Source organism: Capra hircus, chromosome 5, assembly GCF_001704415.2.
Source record: "Capra hircus breed San Clemente chromosome 5, ASM170441v1, whole genome shotgun sequence".
Taxonomy (NCBI): domain Eukaryota; kingdom Metazoa; phylum Chordata; class Mammalia; order Artiodactyla; family Bovidae; genus Capra; species Capra hircus.
Window position 1 is genome coordinate 112,446,150 of NC_030812.1, and position 27,030 is coordinate 112,473,179.

Below are 27,030 nucleotides of genomic sequence, written 5' to 3' on the forward strand. Positions count from 1 at the left end.
AGGCACGGACTAAGTGCCCTATGAGTCACTACCGTTATTCTTTTCTAGGTCCCGCGAGTGGAGTTAGTTACTCTTGACAGCACCACAACACAATAAAAAATCCGGCGTCGGAAGGTCTGTGGAAAAACGAGCTGGTGAAGCCGGAGGGGGTCTGAGATTGGGCTTCAGACGGAGAGGGAAAATCCAGGTCGCCTCTGCACTGCCGAGACTGGGTGCCGGCCCCCTAAACTACTAGAGTAGGGTCCTTAACTGATACTATATCTGACAGTGAGCGGAATGGCCCTCCACCAGGAAGATTTCGTAACTCTGGGGTCGCACTTGGCGGCCCGGGCGGCGGGGATCCGGTCACGTGAAGGATGCACAGGGTGGGGCGTCCCGCTGGCCCTCCTACGCCGGAGACGTCCCGGGGCTGGAGGTGCGGGTTACGATTCTCTGGGTCGGGGTTTCGCTCCGTTTCTTGCACGAACACACAGGACTTTTTGCCCGGTGAGGACACACATGGATTGCCAGCAGTGCAGCTGCGCTGTAGCCAAAGGTACTGACTCCTGCTTTCCTTGGAGACTAAGCAAGGATTGTGCCCAGGCCTGGGAGAACCGCACCGTGGAGGCAAAGCCCGGGAGGCGAGACTGCGCCGGGCGGAGCCCTTGTGCCTGGGCTCAGACCGGTGCTTCCTCCGGGGCCTGCGCCCAGCACTGACATGCTGAAATGTGCATCACTTTATACATTCCTTTTTTTTTTTTTTTTTTAATGGCCCAACGGCATGTGAGATATTCTTTCCCCGACCAGAGATGAAATTCTTTACCCGCTGCAGTGATAGCACTGTCTTAACCTACTGGATCGCCCCTTTTACTTTTTTTTTCCCTTTTATGATTGGAGCTTTGCGTTGACTTCTAAAAAATTCCGCATGGGTAGGTGATATCTATCACCTGTGAATTCACTTCAGGAGAGTAAAGGGGCTGTTAAAGCGGAAGTTGCTCAGTCTGGCTGGACTCTTTGCAACCCCATTGACTGTAGCCCACCAGTCTCCTCTGTCCATGGCACTATTCTTGCCTGGAGGAGTAAGTTGCCATGCCCTTCTCCAGGGGATCTTCCTGACCCAGGGATCAAACCCAGGTCTCCTGCATTACAGGCAGATTCTTTATCTGGACCCTGAATGAAGGAACTCCCTTCTCTACCTGTAGCCTCCACAGGACAAGGTGACACCTGCCTCACCTTGGGCCACCCCGCCTCACCACCCTGAAAACCACTCACTGCCCTCAGCCTCAGTCTCTCTGTGGGAGAGGGGGGCTACTTTTTCCTACTGCTTTCAGGGTGTCCAGAGGAGAGCGTACAATGGGAAAGACTGGGGTCACATGGGGTTGTCTGAAGTTAGGACTGGGCACACTTTCTGACACAACGGAGATGATCTGTGCAAGACTGAGTGTGAGGGATGCTTGACTCCCAGGGTCCACACTCTGTTTTCCAGGAATCTATCCTAAAAGAAACCACCAGAGAGGAGGCTGAAGATAGCCACTGTGACTTACAAAATCTGCAAACTGGAAACAGCCAAACTGTCCAACAGCAGGGCTCTGCTACACAAAAAGCCGTGATCTGTCCGGCTTCTGGCGAGTTTCTGACCACACAGAGGAAGCATACCTGCCATTAGGGTGAGCAGTGGCCACACAGTGGGCCGTGTGGTTTCATCTCAGTTGTGTTTGCCTCTGGATGTCCACTATTTCCCTGGGTATAGTTTTTATTTTTCCTGCATATAGATTTTTTTCCTGTGACTTATTTCTTTTCCTGTGTATATCTTTCTGTACTCTCCACAAATTTTCTTTTTTTTTTTTTTGGCCGTGATGCAGAACCTGTGGGATCTTGTTCCCTGACCAGGAATAGAACCCGTGCCCCCTGCAGTGGAAGCAGGGAGTGGAAGAACAGCCAAGGAGTTCCCCAAAGTTCCACTAAAAACACAAACCAACCTCAGAAATAAATGCCAGGTCTTGCACAGCCCCTTCCCCTCTCCTGCCCCAACAACGTAGGTCACAGAGCCTCCAGGAGTTCCAAAAGGGTTTAAACTAGCAAAGTTTTACTTCAATGTTATGTTTGCTCATAAATGACTCTGAAAAAGCTGATATGCAAGAGGCTAACACGCTGTGTCTAAGGCAACGTCGAGGCCACTGTGAATGTCCTTCAGACAAGGGGCTCTGCTTGAAATCTCCCTGACCTGGGGCAGGGGCAGCAGGGGGGCTCTGGGACGGATGAATAAATGCACACCATCTCAGCTCTGCCATCAGGGCTGGCTGCCTGGGACGCTAAGGCAGTCGATGGGAGGTGGACTGCTTGGAACTTCCAAAGCTGCCCGAATGTTTGAGTGTTTTTGCTGAGGCTTTGGGAGGGCCCACGTGCCAGCTGGAAGGGCCCTTGGCCAGCCCCCTCCTCCCACACCAGCCCCAGGGACAAGCCCACCTCCCTGCTGACTGGACCTGCTGGGCCCTGGGTGGTTTGGCCAACCTCTCACCCCAGCAGCCCCTGCCACGGGGACTTATTGGTGTCAGCTACCACGTAGTGTCAGCTGTGGAAGCCTGGCAGTGGCCCTGAAGCAGGCGAGGGTCTGCAGCCTGGGTGAGGGCCTGCGGCCTGCAGCTAAGGGTTGCCTGTACATTTCTGCTTATTTCCAGGGTGTGGGATGCTCTGGGGAGGTTGGGGAGCGTGGTGCTGGCAGCCTCCACCCAGTAGTGTGTATGTTGGGATGGGCAGAGAGGGAAGGAACATCTCCGGCGAGGCCTAGACAGGAATCTGTCTTAAAGGCGGCCAAAGGTGGCCCACCTGTAACAGACACCTGCTCCCAAAGGGGCCCCTCAGGGGCCAGCCCAGCGGGGTGACCTCCCAGGCACGGGCAGGCCAGGCTGAACCCGGCCGCAGCTGGAGACGTGGGGCGGGTGATGTTAATGAACAGTGGCAGGAGGGGTGGGTGCGGCCAGGGCACAGTGAGAGCGGGCAGCAGGGCCCGTCCATCAGAAGGCAAAGCAGCGCTCCTTCGGGTGGCCCACGCGGTCCAGGTTGGGCAGGCAGGCATACTGGATCATGGGTGGGGGTCCGCACATCAGCACCAGCGGTTCCTCCTCTGGGGGCGGCAGGTGGTCCCGGATCATCTCCTCGTTCACGAAGCCCTGGCTGTAGTCCCAGGCTGCAGGGCGGGAGACCAGGTGAGCCTGAGGGTGCCCGTGTGACCGACCACCAACTGCCCACCACCCCCTCCTCCGTGATGAAGCTGCTGTGCCTGGAAATGGCAATCCACTCCAGCACTCTTGCCTGGAAAATCCCATGGACAGAGGAGCCTGATAGGCCACAGTCCACGGGGTCGCAAAGAGTCAGACACGACTGAGTGACTTCACTTTTTTTTTCAACAAGGAAGAATGGAGCAGACCTCGGCCCTGATCCCCTGCCCCCATGCCTGGCTCACCTGGATCACAAATGCAAGCCTGTCAAGGTTCCCTAACCACACTTTATAGTTTGCAAAGCCTTTCACTTCTACTGGCCTCTTGTGTGACCCTCGTGGATGGACAGGGCGGGGCTTACTGATCCCATTTTACAGATGTGGAAACTGAGGCCCAGAGGACCCAGATTGTCTCAGGTCATACAGTGAGGCATGGACAGGGCTGGGACATTAACCCCAGGTCCCAGAGATCCCCCAGCCAGTGCTCAGTGCCAGCCTGGTCAGGGTGATGCTGCCTACCCCCCGCTCCTCTTCTTGCTACCTACCAGCCCCGTGCCTACTGTCTGACTCTTCCCTCCATGGAGTGTTGGCCCACGAGGAGCCATCTCTAGTCCACAGCTGTAGTCCCAGTGCCTAGACAGCCGAGCACAGAGTAGTTGCTCAATAAATAATGAACAAAGGAATGTGTCCCAAATAAGCATTAGATGCTTTTGAATTGTGGTGTTGGAGGAAACTCTTGAGAGTCCCTTGGACTGCAAACAGATCCAACCAGTCCATCCTAAAGGAAATCAGTCCTGGAAGGACTGATGCTAAAGCTGCAACTCCAATACTTTGGCCACCTGATGCGAAAAACTGACTCACTGGAAAAGACCCTGATACTGGCAAAGATTGAAGGCGGGAGGAGAAGGGGACGACAAAGGATGAGATGGTTGAATGGCATCACTGACTCAATGGACATGAGTTTGAGTAAACTCCGGGAGTTGGTGATGGACAGGGAGCCCTGGCATGCTGCAGTCCATGGGGTCACAAAGAGTTGGACACGACTGAGCGACTGAACTGAACTGAAATGAGCCAGAAAGCAGCGAGGCCAGGACACAGGCTGAAGTTCCAGATGCAGGATCCTCAAAACAGCAGCCTCCTTGAAGTCCTGCTTGCCTCCCTGCCTTGCACGCGCATACGCGCGGTTGTATCTCCAGGTTTCGCCTGAGATCCAGAGCTGCCTTTTATTACTCCCAGTGACTGCCAGTGCCCATGGTGAGAACCTGGCGCCCTGGGGCTGGCAGGACTCTAGTCCCACATGGACCCTCAGGACTGACCCACCGCCGGGGGCTGCTCAGGGACGGGGACCAGCCAGTCCTGGTGCACGGCTCCCTGCCCCCATCACCTGTACTGCCCAACAACGTGACTCCCCTTTGCAGATGCATGAGGAGCAACCCAGTCTGAAGCTCACCTTGCTCCGCAGTTCTTCAATGGTCAGTCGGGACAAACACTGCTTGGGGACTGAGGGCACACGCTAGCCCCTCAAATGACCCCTGTGCTGAGCAGCTCAGCAGGATCTCAACCCCAGAGGGACAAACAGAGGGACTTGCCGGATGCCCGCCACCTGCTGCCCGCTCCCTCCCCTCCGAAAAGCCACCCTCAGCCACCTCCTGATCCCATGGTGGGCGCCTGACCCCAGGCCAGTCTCTGAGCCCCGACCAGTGAGTGGGGCCCTACCCAGGCCAGCCCTCTGGCTTGGCTCCAGCGAAACACCAGCCGAGGGCCACGTGAGCGGCAGAGCATCACTGCGTTTATCAGACGAGCAGGGCTCCACCAGGCCCGCCTGAGGCTGGGGGAGGACCCTGCACCCTGAGTCCCTCCGGTTCCAAACACCCAATCGTCTGGTTTCTCTGTCCTTCACGATCTGGAAGAACCTCACTAAAGCTTTTGACACCAATAGAAACGCAGCTGCAGAAGTCCAAGGTCACGTGGAGGTCACCAAGGGACCTTGTCTAAATGGACACTGCTCCGTGTCACACCCTGTACACTCCACGGGGGGCGGGGGGGGGGAGGTGACGAGGGACGGGGGGTGTCCCCTGAGGGAGGCAGGTAAGTCGGTCTCAGCTGGTCCTGGATGAGGAAGCCTCCACTGTGCTGAGCAATGGGGTATATTCTTTACCTCACAGGCACTGTGCTTAGTGACTGACCACACCTCCCCTTTCACACTGGCTGCTGGGAAGCTCAGAGTGATATGCATGGTCAGTCCTGGTAAGGCTGCACCACAGCCCGTGCTCCTGTACAAAGCTCTCTAGATTCCACTTTATGGGCCTGCCCTTGTTTTCCTTTCACTCTGACTCACTCCATAAGTCTCTATAAGCTGCCTAAAATCCCTCTGGAATGGGGCGGCACATAGGCAGGTAGATAACATTTTATTAACAGATCTCAAAGTACTTTGTAAAAAACTCCATGGGATTAAACCCTATCTGCTAGTATATGAAATGTACAGGTGTATAAGATACATCTCAGTTTTACAAGGATTTTTTTTAGGCAAGTATTTCTCTTTGCGTGCATACTGAAGGAGACTGTGGGGGAAATGTGGTCAGCGGGCCCCTCCCCCGACTCTAGCTCCACAGTCGCCGCGCTGGCCTGGTACCATGTTCTTTTTCAGCATCAACCTTTTCCAGTTTATACCTCATGGTACAGCAGTCCTCCAACTACTCTCGAATCGTGGTCAGGGTAATAATAAACATAAGTGTAAAATACCAGAAAACTACCCAGCTGTATCTCTTCTTGGGCCATACTACTTGGTTCCTCTTAAAACTCTTCCTGGGAGGCGGCACTTTGGTCTCGGCGTTGCCAGGTGCCACCACCAGAGGGCGGTGTCCAAGAACAGTGCACGCATGCTATGCGTGCTAAGTCGCTTCAGTCGTGTCTTTTCAGTTGACTCTTTGCGACCCCATGGACTGTAGCCCACAAGGCTCCTCTGTCCATGGGACTCTCCAGGTAAGAACACTGCAGTGGGTTGCCATGCCCTCCTCCAACTAACAGTGTGGCCAGGCCTTTTGCTGGCAGGAGATTGGAGCAAGGTCTAGCTCCCAGAGGACAACCTTGTTTCGAGTTTTGGGGCAGCTTTCACTCCCTGCCTCCTGTGTGTCCTTGGCAAACAGCCCAAACACCTGGACAGGCAGTGAAGGTAACTGTACATCAGTGCAGCCCACTCCATCAGCAGGGCTGATGACGGCACTGTGGAAACGATCCCCCTTCGCCCCCAGCACTGGCCTCAGCTCGGGGGAAGAACGGCGGCCTTCCATGTCCAGCAGTGCAGGCAGGGGGGTGGCTAGGGCTCCCTAAGAGGCGGACACGAGCTCAAGTTCTGGCTCTGGGGCTTTCTCGCTGTGTGCCGTGGGGCACTCACCTCCCCTCTGACCCCTCCTCACTGCCCTCCCCTCACAGGACCGCCGTGAGCTGGACCAAGGGAGGCCACGCAGACAGAAGGCTCCACCTGGCAGAGGGCTTGCAGCACAGGCGGGCATGGGCCAGCACCCCCACCGCAGCCTACCCCCCCGGGCACACTCACCTTCAGGGGCTTTGTCCACCGTGTACCAGAGCTTGAAGCGTGCAGAGTGCTCGTTCCTCAGTTCCTCCAGCTCGGGCCGCAGCAGGATGTCCTTCTCGGTCTGGGGGGCGGACAGGGCCCAGCGGTCAGGAGGGACAGCGGCAGGGACTGCCCTTGAAGACCCTCTTCATCCCGCCCACCCGTGGGCCACACGCTTGGCAAAGTTTCCAGGCAAAGTCCAAGTCTTTCTATGTTCTGGCATCTCAGGCTGTATCAACAGGTCCATAATTTAAGGAATATAGATGCGACTCCCCAAATCACACAACCCGCAACCTTGCCCACATCGATCCCTCTGCTTGGCCTGCAGCTCCCCACCTTCACCCCCACTGATTTCACTCAGCCAGCCCCACGTGGCCCTGTAGAGGTCAGCTTGTTTCATCTCCTCCAGGAAGCCTTCCTAGACCTCCAGGGAGTGTTAGCAATCTACTCCAGAAACATTCCCTCTTTCCATTCCTAAGCACACTTTGCCCGGAATGTTTGCAGGTCACTCACAGATCTGGCTCCTCTGGTCAGTGAGCGGTACAACTGACTCACAGGACTGTTGTGAAACCAGGGCCAAAGAGCGCCGTCAGCCAGCAAAGGTCACCTGCTCACTGACCTCTCCTGAGCCCCCCGCTGGGACAGGCAGGCAGCGGGAGAGGCAAGGAAACTGTTCTGAACATCCTCCTTTGTGAACAACACCTCTCTGACCACCCTCAGTGCCCTGTCAATTCCTTAGGATCAACCTGAGGAAGTGGAGTCCAGGGCAGAAAATTCCACATAGTTAGGGCCTCCAATACAAGCCTCTGCTTTATTCCCCACGTAGGTTACAACCAACACACAGGCCTGCAGGGAGTCCTCTACACCTCTACCAGGACTGGGTAATGATCATTTAAGCTTTGCCAGTCAGACTGATGGAAAATAAAGCTTGTGTTTTATCTTTTATTATTAGTAAGCTTGTCACTGGTCTGCTCATATTTTCTTATTAGTTTGTAAAAACTCTTTTTATATGAAGGATATTAATTTTTATTGATGATACATTATGTGTCTCATCCTCAGTTATCTTTCTACCTTATTTATCAGTTCAGTTTAGTCGCTCAGTCGTGTCCAACTCTTTGTGACCTTTTTCCCCAGAGGAGCTTTTCATTTTTAAGCAGATGGCTCCATCAGTCTTCTCTTTGACGGGCTCTCCTCCAGTGTCTTGCTTAGCCTGACCATCTTTGTTCATTCATTCAGTAATACTTCTTGTATTTAAAAATGCTTGCCCTCTACTTTTAAAGCTTCACTTTTCTGCACATATATCCCTAACCTACACTTCATTTTTCTATAAGGTAAGGTAGGGATCTACTTCATTTTTCCCAAGCGTACAGCAACTAACCCAACACTCCTTTTCGTCTCCTCAGGTTTGACATGTCACCTGCATCAGATACAGGGTCTCATTTACACTCAGGTCTGCTTCTAGGTCAGGGCTGTTCAACCGAGCCTTCTACAATGATGGGAATGTTCTAGATCTGTGTTATCCAACAAGGAAACTAACCACTGGTCACATGAGACTATGGAACAACAAAATGTGCCTAGTGAGACTGGGAAAGGGTGTTTATTTATTTAATCTTAACTAACCTCAGTGTAAATAGCCACATACTCTAGCATGTTCCAGCACAGTCCAGACTTCCCGCTGTATTACCCAGAATCACAGCCAGTCCAGTAAACCCAGGTCTCACGTGCGGCTCCAGAGCTGTGCTCTCTTTATCGCTGACACGTCTTAGCATTCTTCCTTGTCACTCTTCTTTTCCAAACTTTCTTGGCTGCCCACGTGTACTTTGTCTTCCAGGCCACAGTGTGTCATTGTGTCATATTATACAAGGAGAAAAATGATCCTACTGGGACTTCTGAGTACTACTTTCTGAAGAACCGACGCCTTCAGAACATCAGTCTCCCTGCCCAAGAGCCAGGCTGCCCTGCTGTTTATTATCTCCCTGACACCCTTCTGAAAGCGGGGCTTCCCTCCTCACCCTGGGTCCCCGCCGGCCTCCACCCCCGCCACCCGGTGCCTCCAGGAAGAAAGCACACATCTGCAGTGTTAAGCGCTCCTGTCCCAGGCCACCTCAGTCCTCACACAGTCCTGAGAGGTGGGCCCCTGTGCCCCTACACTGCAGATGGGGAACTGAAGGGGCTGCACCCCCGTCCAAGCCGAGCACGCACGTCACTCGGGGGAAGCAGGGAGAGCCAACAACCCGACTGGAGCAAAGCCGCGGTTCCCCGTGTAGGGTTCCCTGCGGACCCCTGGGGTCCCTGAGACCCTCTAGCGGGACCCTGAGGTCAGAACGATTTTCACATGATACTGGTTTTTTTTTTTTTGCACTTTTTTCACTCTCGCTCCCTCGCAAGCGTGGAGTGGAACTTTCAGAGGCTACGTGACTTGTGACACCACACTGACTAAATGCAGAAACAGAATACAGGAGCCCCCGCCCCCGCCGACGAGCAAAACGACGCCGTTTCAGGCGACAGAGGGCCTCCACGGAGACCGCCCAGCACCACCAAGCCGAGCCCACCCGCTCACCCCACCAGCCAGCCTGGAGTTTCTGGCTCTTTCCACCCACCCCTGGGCCTGGTCAAGGCCGCGCTGGTTGACCTCAGGGCAGTTTTCTGCAGCTGTGTGGGAGTCCAGGGACCTCAAGCCAATCTTTCCCCTCTGGGCTCAGCGTCCTTGCAGATGGATGGGGCAGAGCCTGGGCCAGACGGACCCAGGGCAGGCTGACCTGAACTATATCTGAGAGGTGAGGGGGGCCGGGTGCACGCCCCTCCACGCACGCAGGGGGCGTCCCATCTGAGCCTCCCCACAAAGGGGCCTCACTACAAAATCCACATGTTAAGTCATGAAACGCTGAGCCTGGAGAGATCCTCACGATGACCTGGCTTTATCAGCTCATTCCTCAGGGAGACAGGGAAGCCCAGAGAGGAAGAATGACTTGTCCAAGGCCACACAGCAGGCCAGGGCAGGCAGGCAAGCGGCAGACATGGGGAGGAGGACATGTGCTTGGGAGCCAGAGAGCCCAGGTCCAAACCTGACCCCAACACCCCCGGCTCGGGGACCTCGGGCGGGTGCATCCTCTGCACCTCATTTGTGCAGATGCACCTCAGGCTCTTCCCGCATCCCTGGTGGGTCCCAAATTCCATGTGCGGTAGAGGGAGTGCTGAGGTGCCGAGGAAGCGGCCAGGGGAGCCAGTCTCGGTGTGGGGGTGCTCCAGGGGCCTCAACCCCCCAACCAAAAAGCCCGGCTTGGGTCAGACGCTCTAGCTCTGCCCAACCTCACCAGCTGCTGCAAGGCTGCTGTGCACAAAACTCAATACACCTTCCAGCCACTGTGAGCATCCCCGCAGTGCCTTGCAGATCCCTGAGCAGTGCCTGCCCGGCACCCCACCCTCGGGTCTGCAGACCTCAGGACCGCCCACTGACCTGGTTGGCAAAGAGCAGGTGGCACACGGTGTGGTCATCAGGGTCCTTCATGATGGCGCGGATCACCTGCAGCATTGGTGTGATGCCTACAAAACAAGCCACCCCCACACGCTGTGTGAGCGCCTGCTGCATATACACAGCGCCAGGCAGATGCCTGGGGAGCTGCCAGGACAACCGTGACCTCAGACAGCTCCCGGGCACTCATAACCTCGGTGGCGTCCCATACCCGGCCCCCGACTCGACACCTCCGCCCTCCAGGGACTCGGGCAGGGATCCAGGTCCACATACCCGTTCCTCCTGCGATCATGCCCACAGATTTCACCGTCTTGATGACAGGGTCAGACTTCTTGTCTGGACGGATGGCAAACTTTCCTGGGGAGAGCAGACGGGGTGAGGTCCAGCTCTCAAACAGACCATGCTTGGGGGTCAGACGGGCTGGAAACCCTGCCCCATCTCAAGGGTTTGGGTGTGGCGACCACCATACACCCCCAGTCAGTCAGGTGAGGAGGATGGGAAGAGGGGACTAGGGCCAGCTCAAATGCCAAGAGCAGCAGGAGGCTGGAGGAGCAGGGGTCCCAGCTCAGCCCTCCCCTGGTTTGTTTAGAGCCTAACAGAGCTAGTCTGTGGGCAGGATGTGCCCCCCAAGGCTGGTCTGCAACCCCTGCACTGACCACCTTGACCCCTAACAGCTGGGGAAATGAGGCCCCAGAGAGGAGGTAGCCTGCCCTACAGGAGTCACCCTTCCAGGCAGCAGCAGGGGCAGGACCTGCACCAACATCCACCGCACCAGCCGGGTCCTTGGGGAGTCCAACCCAGATCACCTTTGCCCTGGTAGATCAGCAGCCCGTTGGGGCCCCGGAACTCAATGGTGTCACCAATCTTCATGCTTTCCAGGTACTGGGACATCTTCCCTCCAGCGGGAAACTTGGGATGGGTGTCTTTGAAGTAAACCTGCAAGACACATGCACCGTCCTCAGCCCCCGTTCCCAGGGTGCCAGGGTGAGCTCCGGGGTCTTCTGGGGCTGCGTGCGGCCTGCTCACTCGGTGCATCTCCCACCCATCAGAACTTACCTGTCTGTGCCCTGTCCCCCCTGGGGGCCTGCCTTCCCCATAATGTCCCCTTGGAGGGCAAAGCACCAGCTTGCTGTCCACGGCAGCCGACCCGAGGGCCTAAAGTGTAACATTCTGCCAAGACCCGTGTCCGTGGCCCCTCCCAGCAGGAGATTCCCACGGCTGTCAGCCCAGTGCGGGCCCTGCTGGTGGCTGTTCAGTTCTTTCCACTTTGCACTGCCATGAAAACGTCACTCTTGGAACAACTCCCTTCTCTGTGCCCTTTGGGATTTCAGCTTTGGGAAAAAGGGATGCAGCTACAACCCTCGACAAAGAGATGGGCAGACAGAGGAGCTCCAGGACAGAGGGGCATCTGTGCTGGGCCTTGAAGGGCAAGCAGGAGTGATGGGCAGAGAGGGGGCAGGGGCAGGGCGTGCCAAGGCCAGGGGCCTCACAGGGCTCGGAGCCTCTGGGTTGCGGAGGGGAGAACTCGTGTCTGCAGGACAGCCGGCGTGTCTGTGTGTCTGGGGTCGGGGAAGAGAGTGGGCAGAGCCCACTGTGTGCCAGGCCAGTGCTCTGACCTTTAGCCAGGGTGAACCAAGGGGGCCACGAGGTCTCCAAGCCAGGAAGGACCTGGTCCTCGTGAGCATTTCATCCTCTACTTGAATCCCCACCCCCAACACCTCCTCTACATCCGGCTGGGGTGAATTCAGCAAGCAGAGACGCATGAACCCTCACCACCTTCCTGCTCCTTCTGGACAAAGCCCCCTCCCTGCAGGGCCTCCAAGGCTCTGCCCAGCCCCACTGACCCTCAAGTCCTCAAGCCTCCTCCTGACCCCAGGGCCTTTGCACAGGGAGGGTCCTTTCCCTCCATCTCCACCTGCTCGCCTCCTCGTTGCCTGCTCAGAGGGACAGGGTGGGGGTCACAGCTGTTATCACCCTGCCCCAGCTTCAGGGTCCTCGGAACAAACACTGACCTGTGTGTGCCCACCTGTTCAGTGTCCACTCTCCAGCCAAAGACAGGCTCCCAAGGCCAGGTGGGCTGGGCACTCAGCATGTGGCCTGAGTGACACTGAGCAAAGAAGGGACCCAGGCCAGAGCCAGGACTGCCAGGCCAGCTCCTTTCCTGCCCTCACAGACCCAGCGCCCAGCCCGGGACACTGAAACCCCCAGGGCTGAAGCTGCGGCCCAGCGGGGGTCTGTTTCTGTCTCCCCATCCTGAGGTCCAGTGAGGGGGCCAGGGGCCTGCACAGCGGCTTTGGGACAGTAAGCCTGGTCCCCGGGTGGGTGCTGAACCAGGGTGGCTGTGGGTGGGGGTTGTGGTTTGGGCCTTGACTGGAGAAGGTGTCTAACACCCCACACCCACCACCAGCTCTGGCAGGTTCCCACTTTTTAGGGGTGTGTAATCAGAGAAAGTGACTCACTGCTGTAAAGCTTGTGTTTCTCATTTTCACAAAAATGTACTGGGTTAGAGGTGTCACTTCTCCTTCTGCTCAGTGTCTTGTTTTTTAAGATCCTTTCGGGGTGGTCTGTGTCTCTCTGGTCTGTTGCTTCTAACGGCTCTATCTTCCCCGTGGTGTGCACCCACCCCCTGACTGGTGGGGGATCCCAGACAGCCCCTCACCCCAGCACCCACACAAGGACCCATGAGCCCCACACCGCATCACCAGAGGGCCTGTGGGGTGCTTCTCAAGAGTGAGCAGGCACCCAGCTCCCTGGGCCTCCCCCGTCTGCGAGTGGGAAGGCAGGCCCTGCATGAGCTGGTGGGCCTGCCTGCTTCCTCTCCGGCAGACCATCTGTCCTGGTTTGAAGACACTGAGCCTGAATCCCACCCCCCGCCCTCTGCTGAGACCCCCATGCTCGGCTTGTGCTAAGAACCACAGGGTGCCCCTCACTCTGAGACCAGGCTCAGCGAGCACAGGGCCTTTGGGGGCCAGATTCTGGGGCGTGTGGGCCCCGTGGAGGCCTGGGCTGCAATGTGATCACCCCTGCCCCACCCAGCTGTGGCCCCAAGGCCTCACCTTGATGACCAGGTCCACAAAGCCCTTGTCGTCATCGCTGGAGACGGGCGTGTAGGGCCGAATAACCAGGTTCCCATCGATTCGAGCTGAGAGGTAGATGTGCTGGCCTGCAGGACGGCGGGGGTGAGTCTGGGCCCGGGACCATCCCTGCAGCCTCCCTTGGGTCTTATCAACCCACTTCCCTGTGCCCCACCACAACCTGGACTGACCTCGGCTCCTGCTGTACCCCTCACCACCTCCCACCCCAGCGACTCCCATCATATCCCAGCTCTCTGCCTTTGCTCGTGCTGGGGCCACTGCCAGGGACACTGGGGCATTCTGCCCTCTTGTTCTGACACTCATCCTCGAAGGCCTGGGATGGCTGACACCTCCTCCTTGAAGCCCTCCCTGCTCTCACTGAAATGTAAACCCCTCCGCCGCCCCCATCTCCCTTTCCCAGCGCTGGCTCTGTGTGGGCTGGGTCGGGGCTGCACTCACCGACGGGGAGGCCCAGGATGTGCTCAGGCGATGGCAGCGCAAAGCGGAACCGCCGGGTGTCATGGCTGATGACCTGCAAGGAGGCCGAGCTGCTGGATGACACCCAGGGCAGAGGGGCCACCAGACCCAGAGCTGCCGCCTTGCCCCAGCACCAGGGTGTCACTGAGAGATGACACTGCCAGGCGGACACACGCCCTGCACACACATGTGTATGTGAGGGCACAGAGGCCAGCTACACACTGCAAGTGTTCTGTTCTCGTTGGCCCAGAGAAGGGCAGTGACCCACCCAGAGCCATAGAGCAGGGTGGCTGGGCAGGGAGTGAGCTCCGGATCCCAAAGGGAGCCTGCCAAATGGCCCAGAAAATTCCAGGGCTTCCAGGGGCAGGAGGGAAGGAACCACCTCTGCCATAGCTTGAGAAGTGTCCTGTCCTGGGGTGGTGGGAAGAGCCTGGAGGCTGACCACAGAGTGGGGGAGGGCTGAGACAAAGCTCCTGTGAGTCTTGGGGCTGGGACTTCAGAGAGGGGTTCTAGAAGCCACTAAACCAAAAGCCCCCAGTAGGCAGGATGGCATGACTGTGGCAGGGCTACACGGGGCGGGAGGCATGGCAGCCTCACTGCCCGGAAGGTGGACATGGCCATGTACACCCAGGGCATGGTCAACAGGCAAAGGCCATCTCCCCTCCAGGGCGGGCAGAGGCGGCTCAGGACCAAGGCTGGGCCGAGGACGGGGCCTGGTCTTAACAGAGGCCAGGGAGGCGAGCGTCCCACAGTGTCAGAGCTAGGACGTGAACCCAGTGCCCAGACCCCTACTGGGCTCCAGATGGCTCCTGGGGGGGGTCTCCCCTGCACCAGGCGCTGCAGGACGGTGGTTGTGGAGGGGCCATTGGAAAGGCAGGCAGCTAGCTGTCTGCACTTGTGTTCATGCTCACAGGAGGCAAGGTCCAGTTGGACAGTGCTACCACCCAGGGAGGCTCAAGAGACCTCCAAAGGGCCAGAGCATCACTGGAGTGAGCAAGCTGGGGCAGGAGGCCTGGATCTCAGGAAAGATGGCACCCAGCCCCCACTCAGGATGCAGGGCTTATTGGAGGCCGGCGGGTCTCTCTGCCCCATAGTCCAGCTGCAAACAGAGGCCTAAGGCCTCCTGCAAGTGGATTCCAGGATTATCAACCAGTCCTGGGGTTCGAGGTCAGAAATCCACATGCCAGACATTTTTGGAGGAAGCACAGAAATGAGGCAAAGACCCTGAAAATTACTGTGTTTGACAACCTCTAGCCCAGGACAGCAAAACTCACGAGGCTGACGTCTGAGAGGGCTTGGCATGCTGCTGCTTCCAAGAAGCCACTGGCCATGACAAGCTGAGCAGTAGATTCTCAGAGCTCAGGGCGACCCTGCCCATCACCTGGTCCAGGCCCGTTCGGAGAGGGGAAGGGCGGGCAGCCGGGACCCTTCCCTGTGCCACAGCAAGTAGCGAGAGCAAGTCCACCTGCTGACCCTGCAAAGCCACCAGGAGGCTACAATGGGGGAGGGTAACTGCTAGGACATTGGACACTCGCCGCCCGCTCAATCACAGGGGCCTGCAGGGTCCACTGCGGACATCCCTGTGACAAACACCAGAGAGCTGTCAAACGGGATGACTCAGCTTTGGGTTAGACATGAAAAGGGGTCTGTGCGGTGTGTGAAGGTCAAAGTGGCAGTCGCTCAGTCGCGTCTGACTCTGGACTGCAGCCCGCCAGGGTCCTCTGTCCATGGGGATTCTCCAGGCGAGAATACTGGAGTGGATTGCCATTTCCTCCTCCAGGGGATCTTCCCGACCCAGGGATTGAACTCGCATCTCCTGCACTGCAGGCGGATTCTTTACTGTCTGAGCCACCAGGGAAGTCCATGTCGTACAGCCAGGTAAAAATGTTAGGTTACTTAAAAAGAGAAACTAAGTATACACACACCTTAACGTCCACACGTCATGTACGTAACCAATGTGACGCCCGAGAAGGCTCACGATGACCCGTGACCGGGACCCTCTTGCACAGGGGTCATGGTGCGGGGGAGGGGAACATTCGCACCTTGAGAACAGAGCACGTATAAATATGTGCCTTTTTTTAATAAAAGTACAATTTTTACAGCGAGCACATGTAAATCATACATTACTTCTGGAATTAAAAAACAGTAACAAGGGTGTTCCCTGGTGGCCTAGGGGTTAGAATTCTGGGCTTTCACTGCCGTGGCTGGGGTTCAATCCCTGGTCCGGGAACTAAGATCCCACAAGCCACGTGGAGAAAAAAACAAGGAAAAAGAACTTTCTGAAAAGAAAAGGATTCAAAACATTGTGATTTCATTTTAGTAGGAAAAAACTGTGTACAGGATATATTGAAAGGACTAAGTCTGGTCTCATCTGGGAAGTGGTCATTTTTTTTTTTTTGGCCTCTTTCTGGTTTTCGACTTCTAAGAACTCCTGGTACAATTACGGTCACAGGCGCTACAGCTCTAACGTGGAGCCCAGGGCACAGACCGGAGCCCAGGATTCAGGCTTGCAGCAGGTGACTGGCTTTCTCTGCCCCATGACTCAGTTCCTCCCTGCCACACCCCTTCTGAGGCAGCTGCCTGTGGCCAGAAATAGCATGGGGGAGGCTTTGATGGGGGAGAGTGAGGAGGGAAGCGGCCCTACAGGGTGGGCGGCTGGGCAAAGATGGGGAGAGGATGGTTTTAAATCAAAGCCACGATCGGAGGTTTGAAAAAGGAAAAGCATTGTGCAGACACAGCCACAGTCAAGATCACGGGGACACGCTGGGAATCAGGACTCTAGGGGCCCTGGGTGGGTGGGCCTGGGAGAGAGGGAAGGAAAGGGGAGGAGACCTTATCTTTAAGGAAGGGGCCCTGGGATGCGGCACCCTGGATGACCATGAGGCCTATGCCTGAGTCCTAACCCAACCCCTAGCTCATAATGTGACCTGAGTTAATCCTCTCTTGCCCTCTGTTTTCACATCTGTTAAATGGGTACTTAGACCCAAAAGTCCAAGTACAGCAACGCTCCCACTCTGATTTTCTGTGGGATAGTAAGTGTGGCTCAGAGAACCTGCTCTGTGGTCAAAGACCCGGGTTCAAATCCCTCAGTAATTTACTGGTAGCCTTAGAAATGGGTATGCGTGCATGCATGCCAAGTCGCTTCAGTCATGTCTGACTCTTTCTGACTCCATGGACTGTAGCCCGCCAGGACCCTCTGTCCATGGGATTCTCCAGGCAAGAATACTGGAGTGGGATGCCAGGCCCTCCTCCAGGGGATTGAACCCGCATCTCTTACGTCTCCTGCATTGGCAGGCATGTTCTTTACCACTAGTGCCACCTGGGAAGACCTTAGAAATGGACATCACCTCACTTTCCCCATCTGTAAAATGGGCAAATAATGGGATCTACTTCAAGAGGGTCCGTACCCTAAGCACACAGTAGATGCCCACGAAATGCTCTGACGCTGAGAAAGAGAGAGAGGTGCCTATGCCCCATGACCCCTCAGGCCCCGCACTGACCTCCTTGTCAATCAGCCGCAGCGGGTACTTGATGTCTGGATTCTCGAGTGTGATGGCCGGGGTGGAGCGCTGGAACAGCTTCATGATCAGGCTGTACAGGAACCAGACTGGGGAGAGGACCACGTGGCCCAACTGAAATGACAGGGCAGACACGAGAGGTCAGCTTGGCCCCAGGGAGGGTCTGCCCCCTGCCCTTCCCCCAAACACACCAGTTGGTCCACACCTCTGGACCGCTCCTCTGCCAGGAACACCCTCTCTCCACTTCATCCAGGCACCCCGGCTCCATCTTGGTACCAGCTGGGAGACGCTATTAATACAAAACTCAAACTCATGAAACTCATCAGTGTATTACTACATCACTGGAAAAGCTCCATTTCCCCTGAGGAACAGGGACAAAGAAAGCTACGTAACTGAGCATGTAGCCCCTTTTCACTATGGCTGCCAGGAAGCTCAGCACAAAGTTCTCAAGTACCTGTGCTTAACCTTGAGTACTGCATATCTGTGCTCCCTTCCTCCCTCCTTGAGTCAGTCTCCCTGACTGCATTAAGTGATGTCAAGTGCTAGCTCTCTACAGACAAACCCCTGAGCCCTGGGGTTCTGCTTTCAGATGTGAGGGGCAGCCGGGGCACTGAGCCGGATGCTGGGAAGCTCTGCTCCTTGCTGGCTGGGTGGCCCTGGTCGAGTCCTTTCCCCTCCTCTGAACTGAACTGGACAAAGGTGATCTGCAAGGCCCCCTGAAGCTCTCCGCATCGTGCTGAGCCCTACACGGGGGTCAACCTCACGACGACCCTGAAGCAGGTGCTGACGTCACTGCCGCTTTACAAACAAGGGAACGGCTCAGGGAGGTGAAGCAGCTCACCCAAGGGCACACAGCTGGCAGGTGGGGAGCTGGAATTCCAGCCCGAGTCCACCTCCCTCCCCAGCCATGCTCTTATGACATCAGTCCTCGCCCTCAACATCACGCTCACCCTGCTATGTGGCTCTAAGGGGCTCTTCCTCGTCAGCCCCCTGCACCCCCTGCCCCATGCTCTCAGCCTCACAAAGACCCTCAGAGGTGGTCTGGATACTTTGAAGAAAGAGAAAACTCAAATCACATGGCCAGATAAAACTGCTTAGGTTTTACCTGGAGAGGACATCCTTGCAAAGAAGGGCAACTAGCCTGCTCCTCTTTATAGCTGTGTTTGTCCCTGGGAAGTAAAACCAATGAGCCTCTCTGCCCTGCTTCTCCATCTGTGAAATGGGGATCAGAAAACACACTTCCTGGTTGTTGAGACGGAACTCAGCCATGGAAAGCGGCTAACCCAGGCTGTCCCCCAGCAGGCCTGTGACCTCACTGGGCATGTATGTGGGTGCAGCAGCTACCCTGGGCCATCCGGAAGTCGTGTCCTTGGCAGCTTCCACTAACAGGACCACAAGCAAGACCCAAGGAGAAGACAAGAACGGCCTCAAGACCGCTCAGACCAATCCTGCAGCAGAGAACCTGGCAGACCCCACCCTGAGCAGCGAGCAGCATAGGAAAGGGGCCAGGCTCGCCAGGCGACTCCTGACATGGAGCGAGAGGAGCCAGCACTGCCCATGCCTTCTTCAGGACCCACCTCCAACACGAGGAAACACTGAGGGGCCGTCCTCTGGGACCACTGGCACAACGCTTCAAAAATATCAAGGCCACGAGAAACGAAGGCTGAGGAACGGGTTCCAGATTAAAGGAGGCTCTGGTGGGTTGCAGGGTGGTCCCCAAAAGACCTGTTCACCCAGATCGTTGGGATGGAAAAAGGGGTTTTGCAGCTGTAATTAAACCAAGGAGGACTTTCCTGGTGGCACAGTGGGTGAGAATCTGCCTGCCGCTGCAGGGGACAGGGGTTCAATCTCTGGTCGGGGAACTAAGGTCCCACATGTCGCAGGGCAAGGAAAGCCCAAACGCCACAAACACTGAGTCTGTGCCCTAGAGCCCACAAGCTGCACCTCCTGGAGTCCCCGCACCGCAACTACTGAAACACACACACCTAGAGCCCGTCTCCACAACGAGAGAAGTCGCCGCAATGAGAAGCCTGGGCACCCCAGCGAAGAGTAGCCCCCGCTCGCCACAGCCACGAAGACCCAGTGCCGCCGGAATAAACTAACTGGGAGAAAAAAAAGGCAAACTAAGGATCTGGACGTGAGATCCTCTTGGATTCTGGCCAGCAGGCCCCAAATCCCATGACAAGTGTCCTTCTCAGAGAGAGAAGAGTCAGGGGAGAGGGCTTCATGAAGGAGGAAAGGACCCTCCCCTTGGCCTCCAGAGCGCGCCCTGCCAGTACCCTGATTTTAGACTTCGGGCCTCCAGAGTGTGAGAGAAGGAATTTCAATTGCTTTGTGCTATCTAGTTTGTGACAATTTATATGCAGTCAGAGAAAATGAAGACAGGGAAGCCCCCTACCTACAAACAAGTTCCGTCCGGAGAGCACTTTTGTGAAGTCCAATTTGCTCGTACGTCTGACACAGGCACCCAACTCACACAATCGGCTATGTTGTACTGTACTGTAATGGGCTTATAATACTTCTCACACAAATGATACACAAATAAAAAAAATAAAGGCAACATTTAAAATCTTGCAGGAGAGTACCTTGATAAATACAGTAGTCCAGTACAACAGCTGGCACACAGGGTCTGGCATTGAGTAAACAGATGAGAAGAGTTACGGGCTGGAGGCGGGAGAAGAGGAGGGAAACGGTGGAACTGAAGGACGGTCAGCAAGAGCAGACGGAGGCCGAGCAAGACAGTGTGGTTCCATCCGCGCCTCACGCTGATGGACACACGTTCGCATCTCTGAAAGTCTGCATCGTGCAGGGTCATGTGTAAGGCACGTACTCTACACCCCTGTGTTTCTGCGTTCTGAGTCACTGAGAAAACCTCCACTTCCCCTGAGGAATAGGGACAAGGTTCGTATGGAGGAGACTCACTGTACAGAGGCCAAAGGGACAGAAAAACTGCAGAAAAAATGTAATGGGCAGTTTTGAATTAGATTCTGGGCCGGGGGGAAGAAAACACAGCTGTAAAGGACAATCCTGGGACAACCGGCAGAATCTGCATTAAGGCCCACGGATTAGACAATAGCACTGTTTGTTTCTGATTTGATCACCAACCTGCAGTTATGCAAAAGAAAGTCCTTGTTCTTAGGAGACAGACACAAGTATTTAGAGGCAAAGAATTAACATAATGTCATTTACTCTCAAACGGTTTAAAATACACACATACAGTAATAAGGTAAACACAACACATGTGAACACCTGGTGTATTTTGGTGAAGAGTATATAAGGGCTCTTTTACGCACTCTTCCAAACTTACTGTAAGTTTGAAATTATTTCAAAATTAAAAGTGAAGGCAGTCCACACTAGCAGTTCAAACAGCAAGGTCAAGAACCAAAAGTTCTCCCCAAACACTGGTTCTCAAGGAAACGGTCTCACAGCTAGTTCACTCGTCCTCCCTAGGGCACCTCCCTGAGCTTGGTGCTCACGGTAGACAACCGTGCATGTTCTTCCGCGCAAGTTCCCCCTTTTCCTTGGCCGCCAGGAAGCTCAGAGCCAAGTTCCTTGCCTGCAGGGAGGCCTCTCTGCTTCCTCTGCAGACCTCTTGAGAAGATCCTCCCCTCTCTAGGCCCAGCCTCAATGCTCCCTCCCTTCCTGGAAGCCCTGCCAGTACCTGAGGCCTCTGAGCCTTGGTGTTCTTATCAATGGGAAGAAGGTCAGGGCCACTGACTGGCCTACCACCCAGGGGAGCTGGGACATGAGATGAGGTAGGGGGCTGAGGTCACAGAGGGGTCTATAACCTGGGGAGTGCGGGCACGTGTGCGTGCCTGCACACACACACACACACACACACACACACACAGGAGCTTTCTCTACCACCCTCATGGGGCCCCCACCACAAGTGAAGGAAGAACACAGACACCAGGATTCCACACCAGGCCTGGCCCTGCCCCCCAAACCAGCCCAGCGGCTTCAAGTTGCCCAGCCGCAGCTTTGGTTACAGGCCTTTTGTTGGGCTCAGAACACCATCGACAGTGCCTAGTGCCTCTCTGGCAGACAGGGCCTCCGGGCTTCATGCAACCAAGGCCTCATCCCACGGGGCCCCTGGTCTGTACCAGCGGGTGTAAAGGGAAGGCCCGAGGGAGCTGGCCTGAGCACACACCCTGGCACACACACCCCCCAACCCCTGGCCTGCACAGGGCCACACAAAGGGTCTCTGGTCTCCTGCTCATTTACCTACCACCTACAATGTCCCGACCACCACGTGCTATTTCTCTCACCCTGAACTTCATTTAGGGCCCATTATGGGGACTTCCCTAGTGGTCCAGTGGCTAAGACTCCTCGCTCCCAATGCTGGGGGTCCAGGTTCAATCCCTGGTTGGGGAACTAGATCCCACGTGCTACGACTAAGACTGGACACAGCCAAACAAATAAGTGAATAAAATAAATGTTGAAAAAATTCTGTTGGCAGCCCAGGACTCCAGGGGACGCGAGGTTGAGACCCAGCTCAGCACTTAAGGAGAGAATCTTCACCTCTCCAGGCTCCACCTTCCTCAGGAAGGTCCCACCTAATGCTGGTGGCGGAGGGCGGGCCGGGGTGGGGTGGGAATCGAGGCTGGAAAAGGCCATGCGCACACATGGCCCAAAAGCACACACGGCCCCGAGCTGGCACTGCTCCACGAGTGGGCTGCGAATCCTCTGAGCTAATCCTCACTTCAACCCCAGGCTGTAGCACCGTGACTATCACACAGTTAAGGATAAGCCAACTCTGTCCTCAAGGGACCAGGCTCAAAACGAGTGAGACTGCTGTCCCCGTTTTTCAGACAGGTTAAGAGATTTGCCCAAGGCCATGAAACCCAGTCCTGTGTAGTCTGGTTCTTCTGGAGGCGCCTCCCAAGACAGATGCCCTGGAGCCCACAGCCCAAATCCCCGGCTCTACCGAAATCCCATCTCCCACCTCCCGCAGCCAGGCCCCAGCAGCCCAAAGCAATGGGCTGCTCCCCTCGAACCCCAAACACCCATCACCGTGGCTTCCCACTGCCTACACTCAAGGTCCCTACCATCCTGTCACCAGCCTTTTTTGCTTCAGGCCTCAGCACACTCTTCCCTCATCCAGCCAGCACATTCCTTTCCTATTTAGCTTCCAAGAGTCCAGCTCAAACCTCAGATCTCACCTGCCAGGCCCCTCCCTGGCTAATCAAGCCCTTAGCAGACTTCCGGAGCCCCCACTGCCCTTCACCAACTCCCCGGGGATGAGGGTGGGGCACTCTGATGATTCCTCTGCTCCAGGCCCCTTCCACGTCTATCAGGGAAGGCATATTCACCAGGAACATTGTTTAGGAAAAAAACTGAGCCAAGTTACATTTGCAGGAAATCACTATTGTCGGCAGCCCTGGAAATAAACTTAAATGACATTAAGAGCCAAGTGGAGCTGTGCTCCCTGGAGTTTTCCTTCCTCCCAGCACAGCTGTTTCAGCACATGCACAGCCAGGTTTGATAACTAAGACCCCTGGCTGGCAGGTAAAAAACCTGCCCGAGATGCAGGGGACCCGGGTTCGATCCCTGGTTTGGGAAGATCCCTGGAGAAGGAAATGGCAACCCACTGCAGAATTTTTGCCTATAGAATTCCATGGACCAGAGGAGCCTGGCAGGCTACAGTCCATGGGGTCACAAAAAGTCAGACACGACTGAGCAACTCACACACACCCCCGGCCTGCAGTTCGCTGTGCAGTCTGCAAAGCACCTTCCTCTGCGTTTCTTCACTGACCCTCCGCCGTGGGAGACGGGCCAGCTGCCTTCCTCCTTGGCTTGGCAAGGCCCAGGGTAGAGTCTGCGCTCTGGATCCCCTGTCTCTCCCCTCCAATCTCTCACCCGCCCCAAATGCCAAGCCAGGGCAGGTGCTGAGCCATGAAAAAAGGCTCATTCGTCAACAGCTCTGAAGGCGAGCCCTCAACACTGACCCTGGCCCTCGCACAGAACTTGCACATTCCAGACACCAGCTCCATGTGCCCTGGATGCCAGCCTGGGGCTCACACGCCCAGGCCAACTCCCCACGCGCGATCACAATGCAGAATGGCAGACACAGGGAGGTGGGGGCCCTGGTGTCTCATCCCCAGCAGTCAGAGCAGAGACCTGGTAAATATCTGTGGATAAATTCACATGGGGACAAGCACCAGCGCCTACCCCGCAGTCTCTCTGACTTCTCTTACTTTATCTGAACATTTCAGTAACCAGGACAAGAGACCAGATGCCCACAGCGGGAGGGCAGGAATCGGCCCTCCACCAGGCACTGGCCAGATGGGTGGATCCTGAATTCCTGGCGGACACACCTGCCTCCCAGAGGTGGGGCTGGAGCCGCTGCTGGAAGGAGCTGACCTGGGACTGATGGGTAAACATAAGCGGTCTTTCCTCCAGTCCCCACGCCCAGCTGCTCCACGTGAGCACAGGTCCTCAAGCCCAGCATGCGGGCACTACGGCCACCCTACTTCAGTGAGGACACTGAGGCAGGGTGAGAACTGGCGGCCAGTTCGGTCTGTGCACTGAGCCCCGCGACCACAACTCTGCCCCCACGGACAGTGTGGCCACTGAAGAGAGCAGGGGTGGACTTTGCACAAATTCCTTTCCAAGAGGCAGCTATGGGCAGACGCTTGTTGTCAGTCGGTCCTTCAGGACACAAACCCCAGTGGGCACAGCTGGCAGAGAAAAGGGTGCCGTGGAAAGGTCAAAGCTTTGTCTCTGGGAAATTGGAGGCTTTGCCAGACTCACAAGGGGTTGGGATGCCCTGCCACCCCTGCGAACAGTGGGCAGAGTAAACAGGATGGACGAGGCTAAGGCCCCACCTCAGCTCCTCAGTGCACTGCGCACACACGCACGCACGCACACACACATACACACACACACACACACACACACACACACACACACACACACCACCTCCCCCTGGCCACCCAGGGGGCTAGGGGACAGCTGCCTCCCAGGCCTTGACCTGGTGCCCCAAAGGTTATACTCTGCCCACCATGGAACCCATCTCCCTTTCCCCGCCTCTGATAACATAGGACGGGGAGAGGAAAACGGGGCACCAGGGTGTCTCCAGGGAGCCCCCAGCCTGCCCAACAGAGCGGAGAGGCGGGGTAGCCCTACCACCCCCATGCGGCACCCTGCCAGCTGCTCACCCCCTGGAATTCCGCTCCCCCCGACCCCGGGACCCTGCCATCCTCTCTACCCAGGTCAGGTCTCAGCGGGCAAAAGGACCTGCCAGGACCTCCACCTGGCAGGCGTGTTCCTCCCCAGGTGCCAGCCCCCTGTGCTGAGGCCTACCTGCCTGCTGCCCGCCCGTCAGCTGTCCGGCTGGGATCTGAGCGTCCACCTCCCTCAAAGCCCCCTTTTCAGGAAGTGGGAGGGAACAGAGGAAGTCCTGCAGCGAAGGGCTCCTGGAGCCGGGCTCCTGGCTTGGGGCTCGGGGTGAAGGGAACCCAGGAGGAGGGGCGGGTGCAGAGCCTATCCGCCCAATTCGCCCTCCGCAAGGGAGGCCCAGCCCTGCTGCCCAGGGGCAGGGGGATTGGGACCACGGACTAGGCACAGGGCTGCTGGGGGCAGGAGAAAGCCTTGGCCTCTACCTGTGGTGGCGGCCTGTCCGGGTCCACTGAGCGCTCACGTCTGTGCTGGCGGCAGGGGAGTCAGGGTTGGGGCCGGCCAGCTAAACCCCCCAGCATGTACCCCCAGGTGGCTGGCAGACTCCAGAGCTAACCCCTCTTCTGTGAGTGGGAGGAGGCCTCTTGCAGGGCCTGCACATCCCAGATAAAAAGTCTGGTGCCCCAAGCCCGAGCGGGCCTCCGGCAGACCGCGTGGAGCCTCTGTGCCCGGAGGCAGGGCTGGGGTCTGCTCCGGGTATTCTGGGTCAAGCGGGGACCCCAACAGGGGCCCACGAAGAAGGGACCATCCCACCACCCCTTGGACAGAGGAGGCTCAGGAGTTGGGGCAGGTCTCCTGACGCTCAGATGGGGTTCTGTCCCTCACAGAGGGGCTACAAGGGGTCCTTGGCTACTCAGCAAAAATACTGAGCAGCCACATCCCAGGGTGCGTGCTTAGTCACTCAGTCATGTCTGACTCTGTGCGACCCCGTGGACTACAGCCCGCCAGGCTCCTCTGTCCATGGGATTCTCCAGGCCAGAATACTGGAGTAGGTTGCCATTTCCTCCTCCAGAGGATCTTCCGGACCCAGGGATGGAACCCAGGTCTCCTGCATTGCAGGTGGATTCTTTACTGTCTGAGCCACGAGGGAAGCTCATCGAAGGGACGCAGAGACAAATCCAGGCAACGTGTATGGCTAGAAGGTGAGAAGCCCTGTGGGAAAACAGCAAGGGGTGGGGGGTGTCTGGGCTGAGGGGTAGAAGGCTGAGCGGTAAGGAAGGAAGGCAATTTCTGGGAACACGGTCAGGATGTTCTACTGAGCTGGGGTGATGCCCCGAGGCTTGCCCTGAGTAAAGCTGCCCCTCGGTCTGAATGGCCCCGAGTCCCAGGCTGGGCCACTCACCCAGAGCAAACTGGCCAGGCCAGGAGGCTTTCTGCCTCATCCCCAAGGGGGAGCTGCAAAAAGCCAGAGGGCGGAGGTGGGGGAGGAGGCCAGGCAAGAGGCTCTGGGCCTCCTGCTCCCAGAGAACCCCAGCCAGCCCCAGGGACCAGAGTGTGGGGGGCAGACCTGGCCACAGCCTGGAGGGGGAACACAGGCCACCCACCCCACTGCGGCTTCTGAAGAATCCCAAAGGAGGCGGCCCTGGGCCCGGCCAACGTGACAGCGTGACAGTGGACTGCGGCCCCAGGAGTTCAGACTCGGCCTGCCGGGCGGGTGGCCAAGGTCCCCAGCGGCATATCTGTAAAATGTAGCCTCGCCAGTTTCTTGGGTTAAAAGAAACCAGAGCCCAGCATGCAGCCCAGGACAGGGCTCAGGGGTGGTGGGTGGTTGAAAAAAAACACTCCGTGATCCAGCAACATCTCACGTGTGCACACACACACACCCACTCCACACGCACACACTCGCAGGTACGCACCTGTTCACACTCCGGCACAGCTGCACACTCACTCACCGCCCCTAAAACCTAAACACACCCCTAAACACACGGTTGCACAGGCACTCACGTCACACCCACACCCCGGTCACATACACATCTCACACTCGCACAGAGGCGACCGTTCACACTTCACACGTGTTCACACTCATGAACTCACGCGGGGTCACCAGTCTCTTTCACAGCCCCCACCCCGCACTCGCCCATCCCTGGCGCGCACACCCGCACTCCTGGGCCGGGCAGAGGGGCGGGGCTCCCCCGGAGCTCGGCCACCCCCGCCACCCCAACCCCGGCTCCGGGCGACGCCCCTCGGCCGGGAGGGCCGGGCCGGAGGGCAGGAGCCCGGGGCCTGAGTCACGGCCGCCAGGGGACGGCCGGGGCGCGGCGGGCAGGGCGGGGCCGGGTGGGGTCCTGCGTCCCACGTCCGAACCGGGCCCCCCCGCCCCGACCCCGAGGCCGGCCGCAGTCGGCGCTGCCCGAGATGGAGGCCCGGCGCCCGCGGCTCCGGTCCGCAGCGATGCCCCCCAGCCCGCGGCGGCCGGCGCCCGGCTCCCCGCCTACCGTGCTCAGCTGGGCCCCCATGTTGCCGCCGCGCTGCGATCGCTCCGCCGCCGACACCGCTGCGCCCCGGGCCCGCCCGCGGCTGCGTCACCCCGGAGGAGGGGC

The 27,030-nt window shown here is 57.2% G+C and overlaps 1 protein-coding gene across 2 annotated transcripts; it reads right to left on the minus strand.

Annotated features, from left to right (window-relative positions):
• Positions 2,043-27,030, minus strand: LOC102173645 (NADH-cytochrome b5 reductase 3). 2 transcript variants are annotated; one of them, XM_018048860.1, is made up of 9 exons: positions 26,926-27,030; positions 17,294-17,425; positions 13,776-13,848; positions 13,299-13,405; positions 11,049-11,178; positions 10,516-10,599; positions 10,228-10,313; positions 6,753-6,852; positions 2,043-3,166 (listed from the first exon to the last, which is right to left on the minus strand). In XM_018048860.1, the coding sequence occupies exons 1-9, from the start codon at positions 26,944-26,946 to the stop codon at positions 2,994-2,996; spliced, it is 906 nt and encodes a 301-aa protein (XP_017904349.1). In that variant the 5' UTR covers positions 26,947-27,030; the 3' UTR covers positions 2,043-2,993. The 2 variants fall into 2 exon arrangements, with proteins under 2 accessions (XP_017904349.1, XP_017904350.1); XM_018048861.1 differs by lacking the exon at positions 26,926-27,030 and adding an exon at positions 24,617-24,728 and having other exon boundaries at positions 2,044-3,166.

Coding starts and splice junctions, on each gene's coding strand:
- LOC102173645 (XM_018048860.1), bottom strand. CDS start 26,946: ATGGGGGCCCAGCTGAGCACG. Junction 13,406..13,775: donor CATCCTGGGCCTCCCCGTCG/GTGAGTGCAGCC, acceptor GCCGTCCTGCAG/GCCAGCACATCTACCTCTCA. Junction 3,167..6,752: donor GGTGGACAAAGCCCCTGAAG/GTGAGTGTGCCC, acceptor CCCGCCCTGCAG/CCTGGGACTACAGCCAGGGC.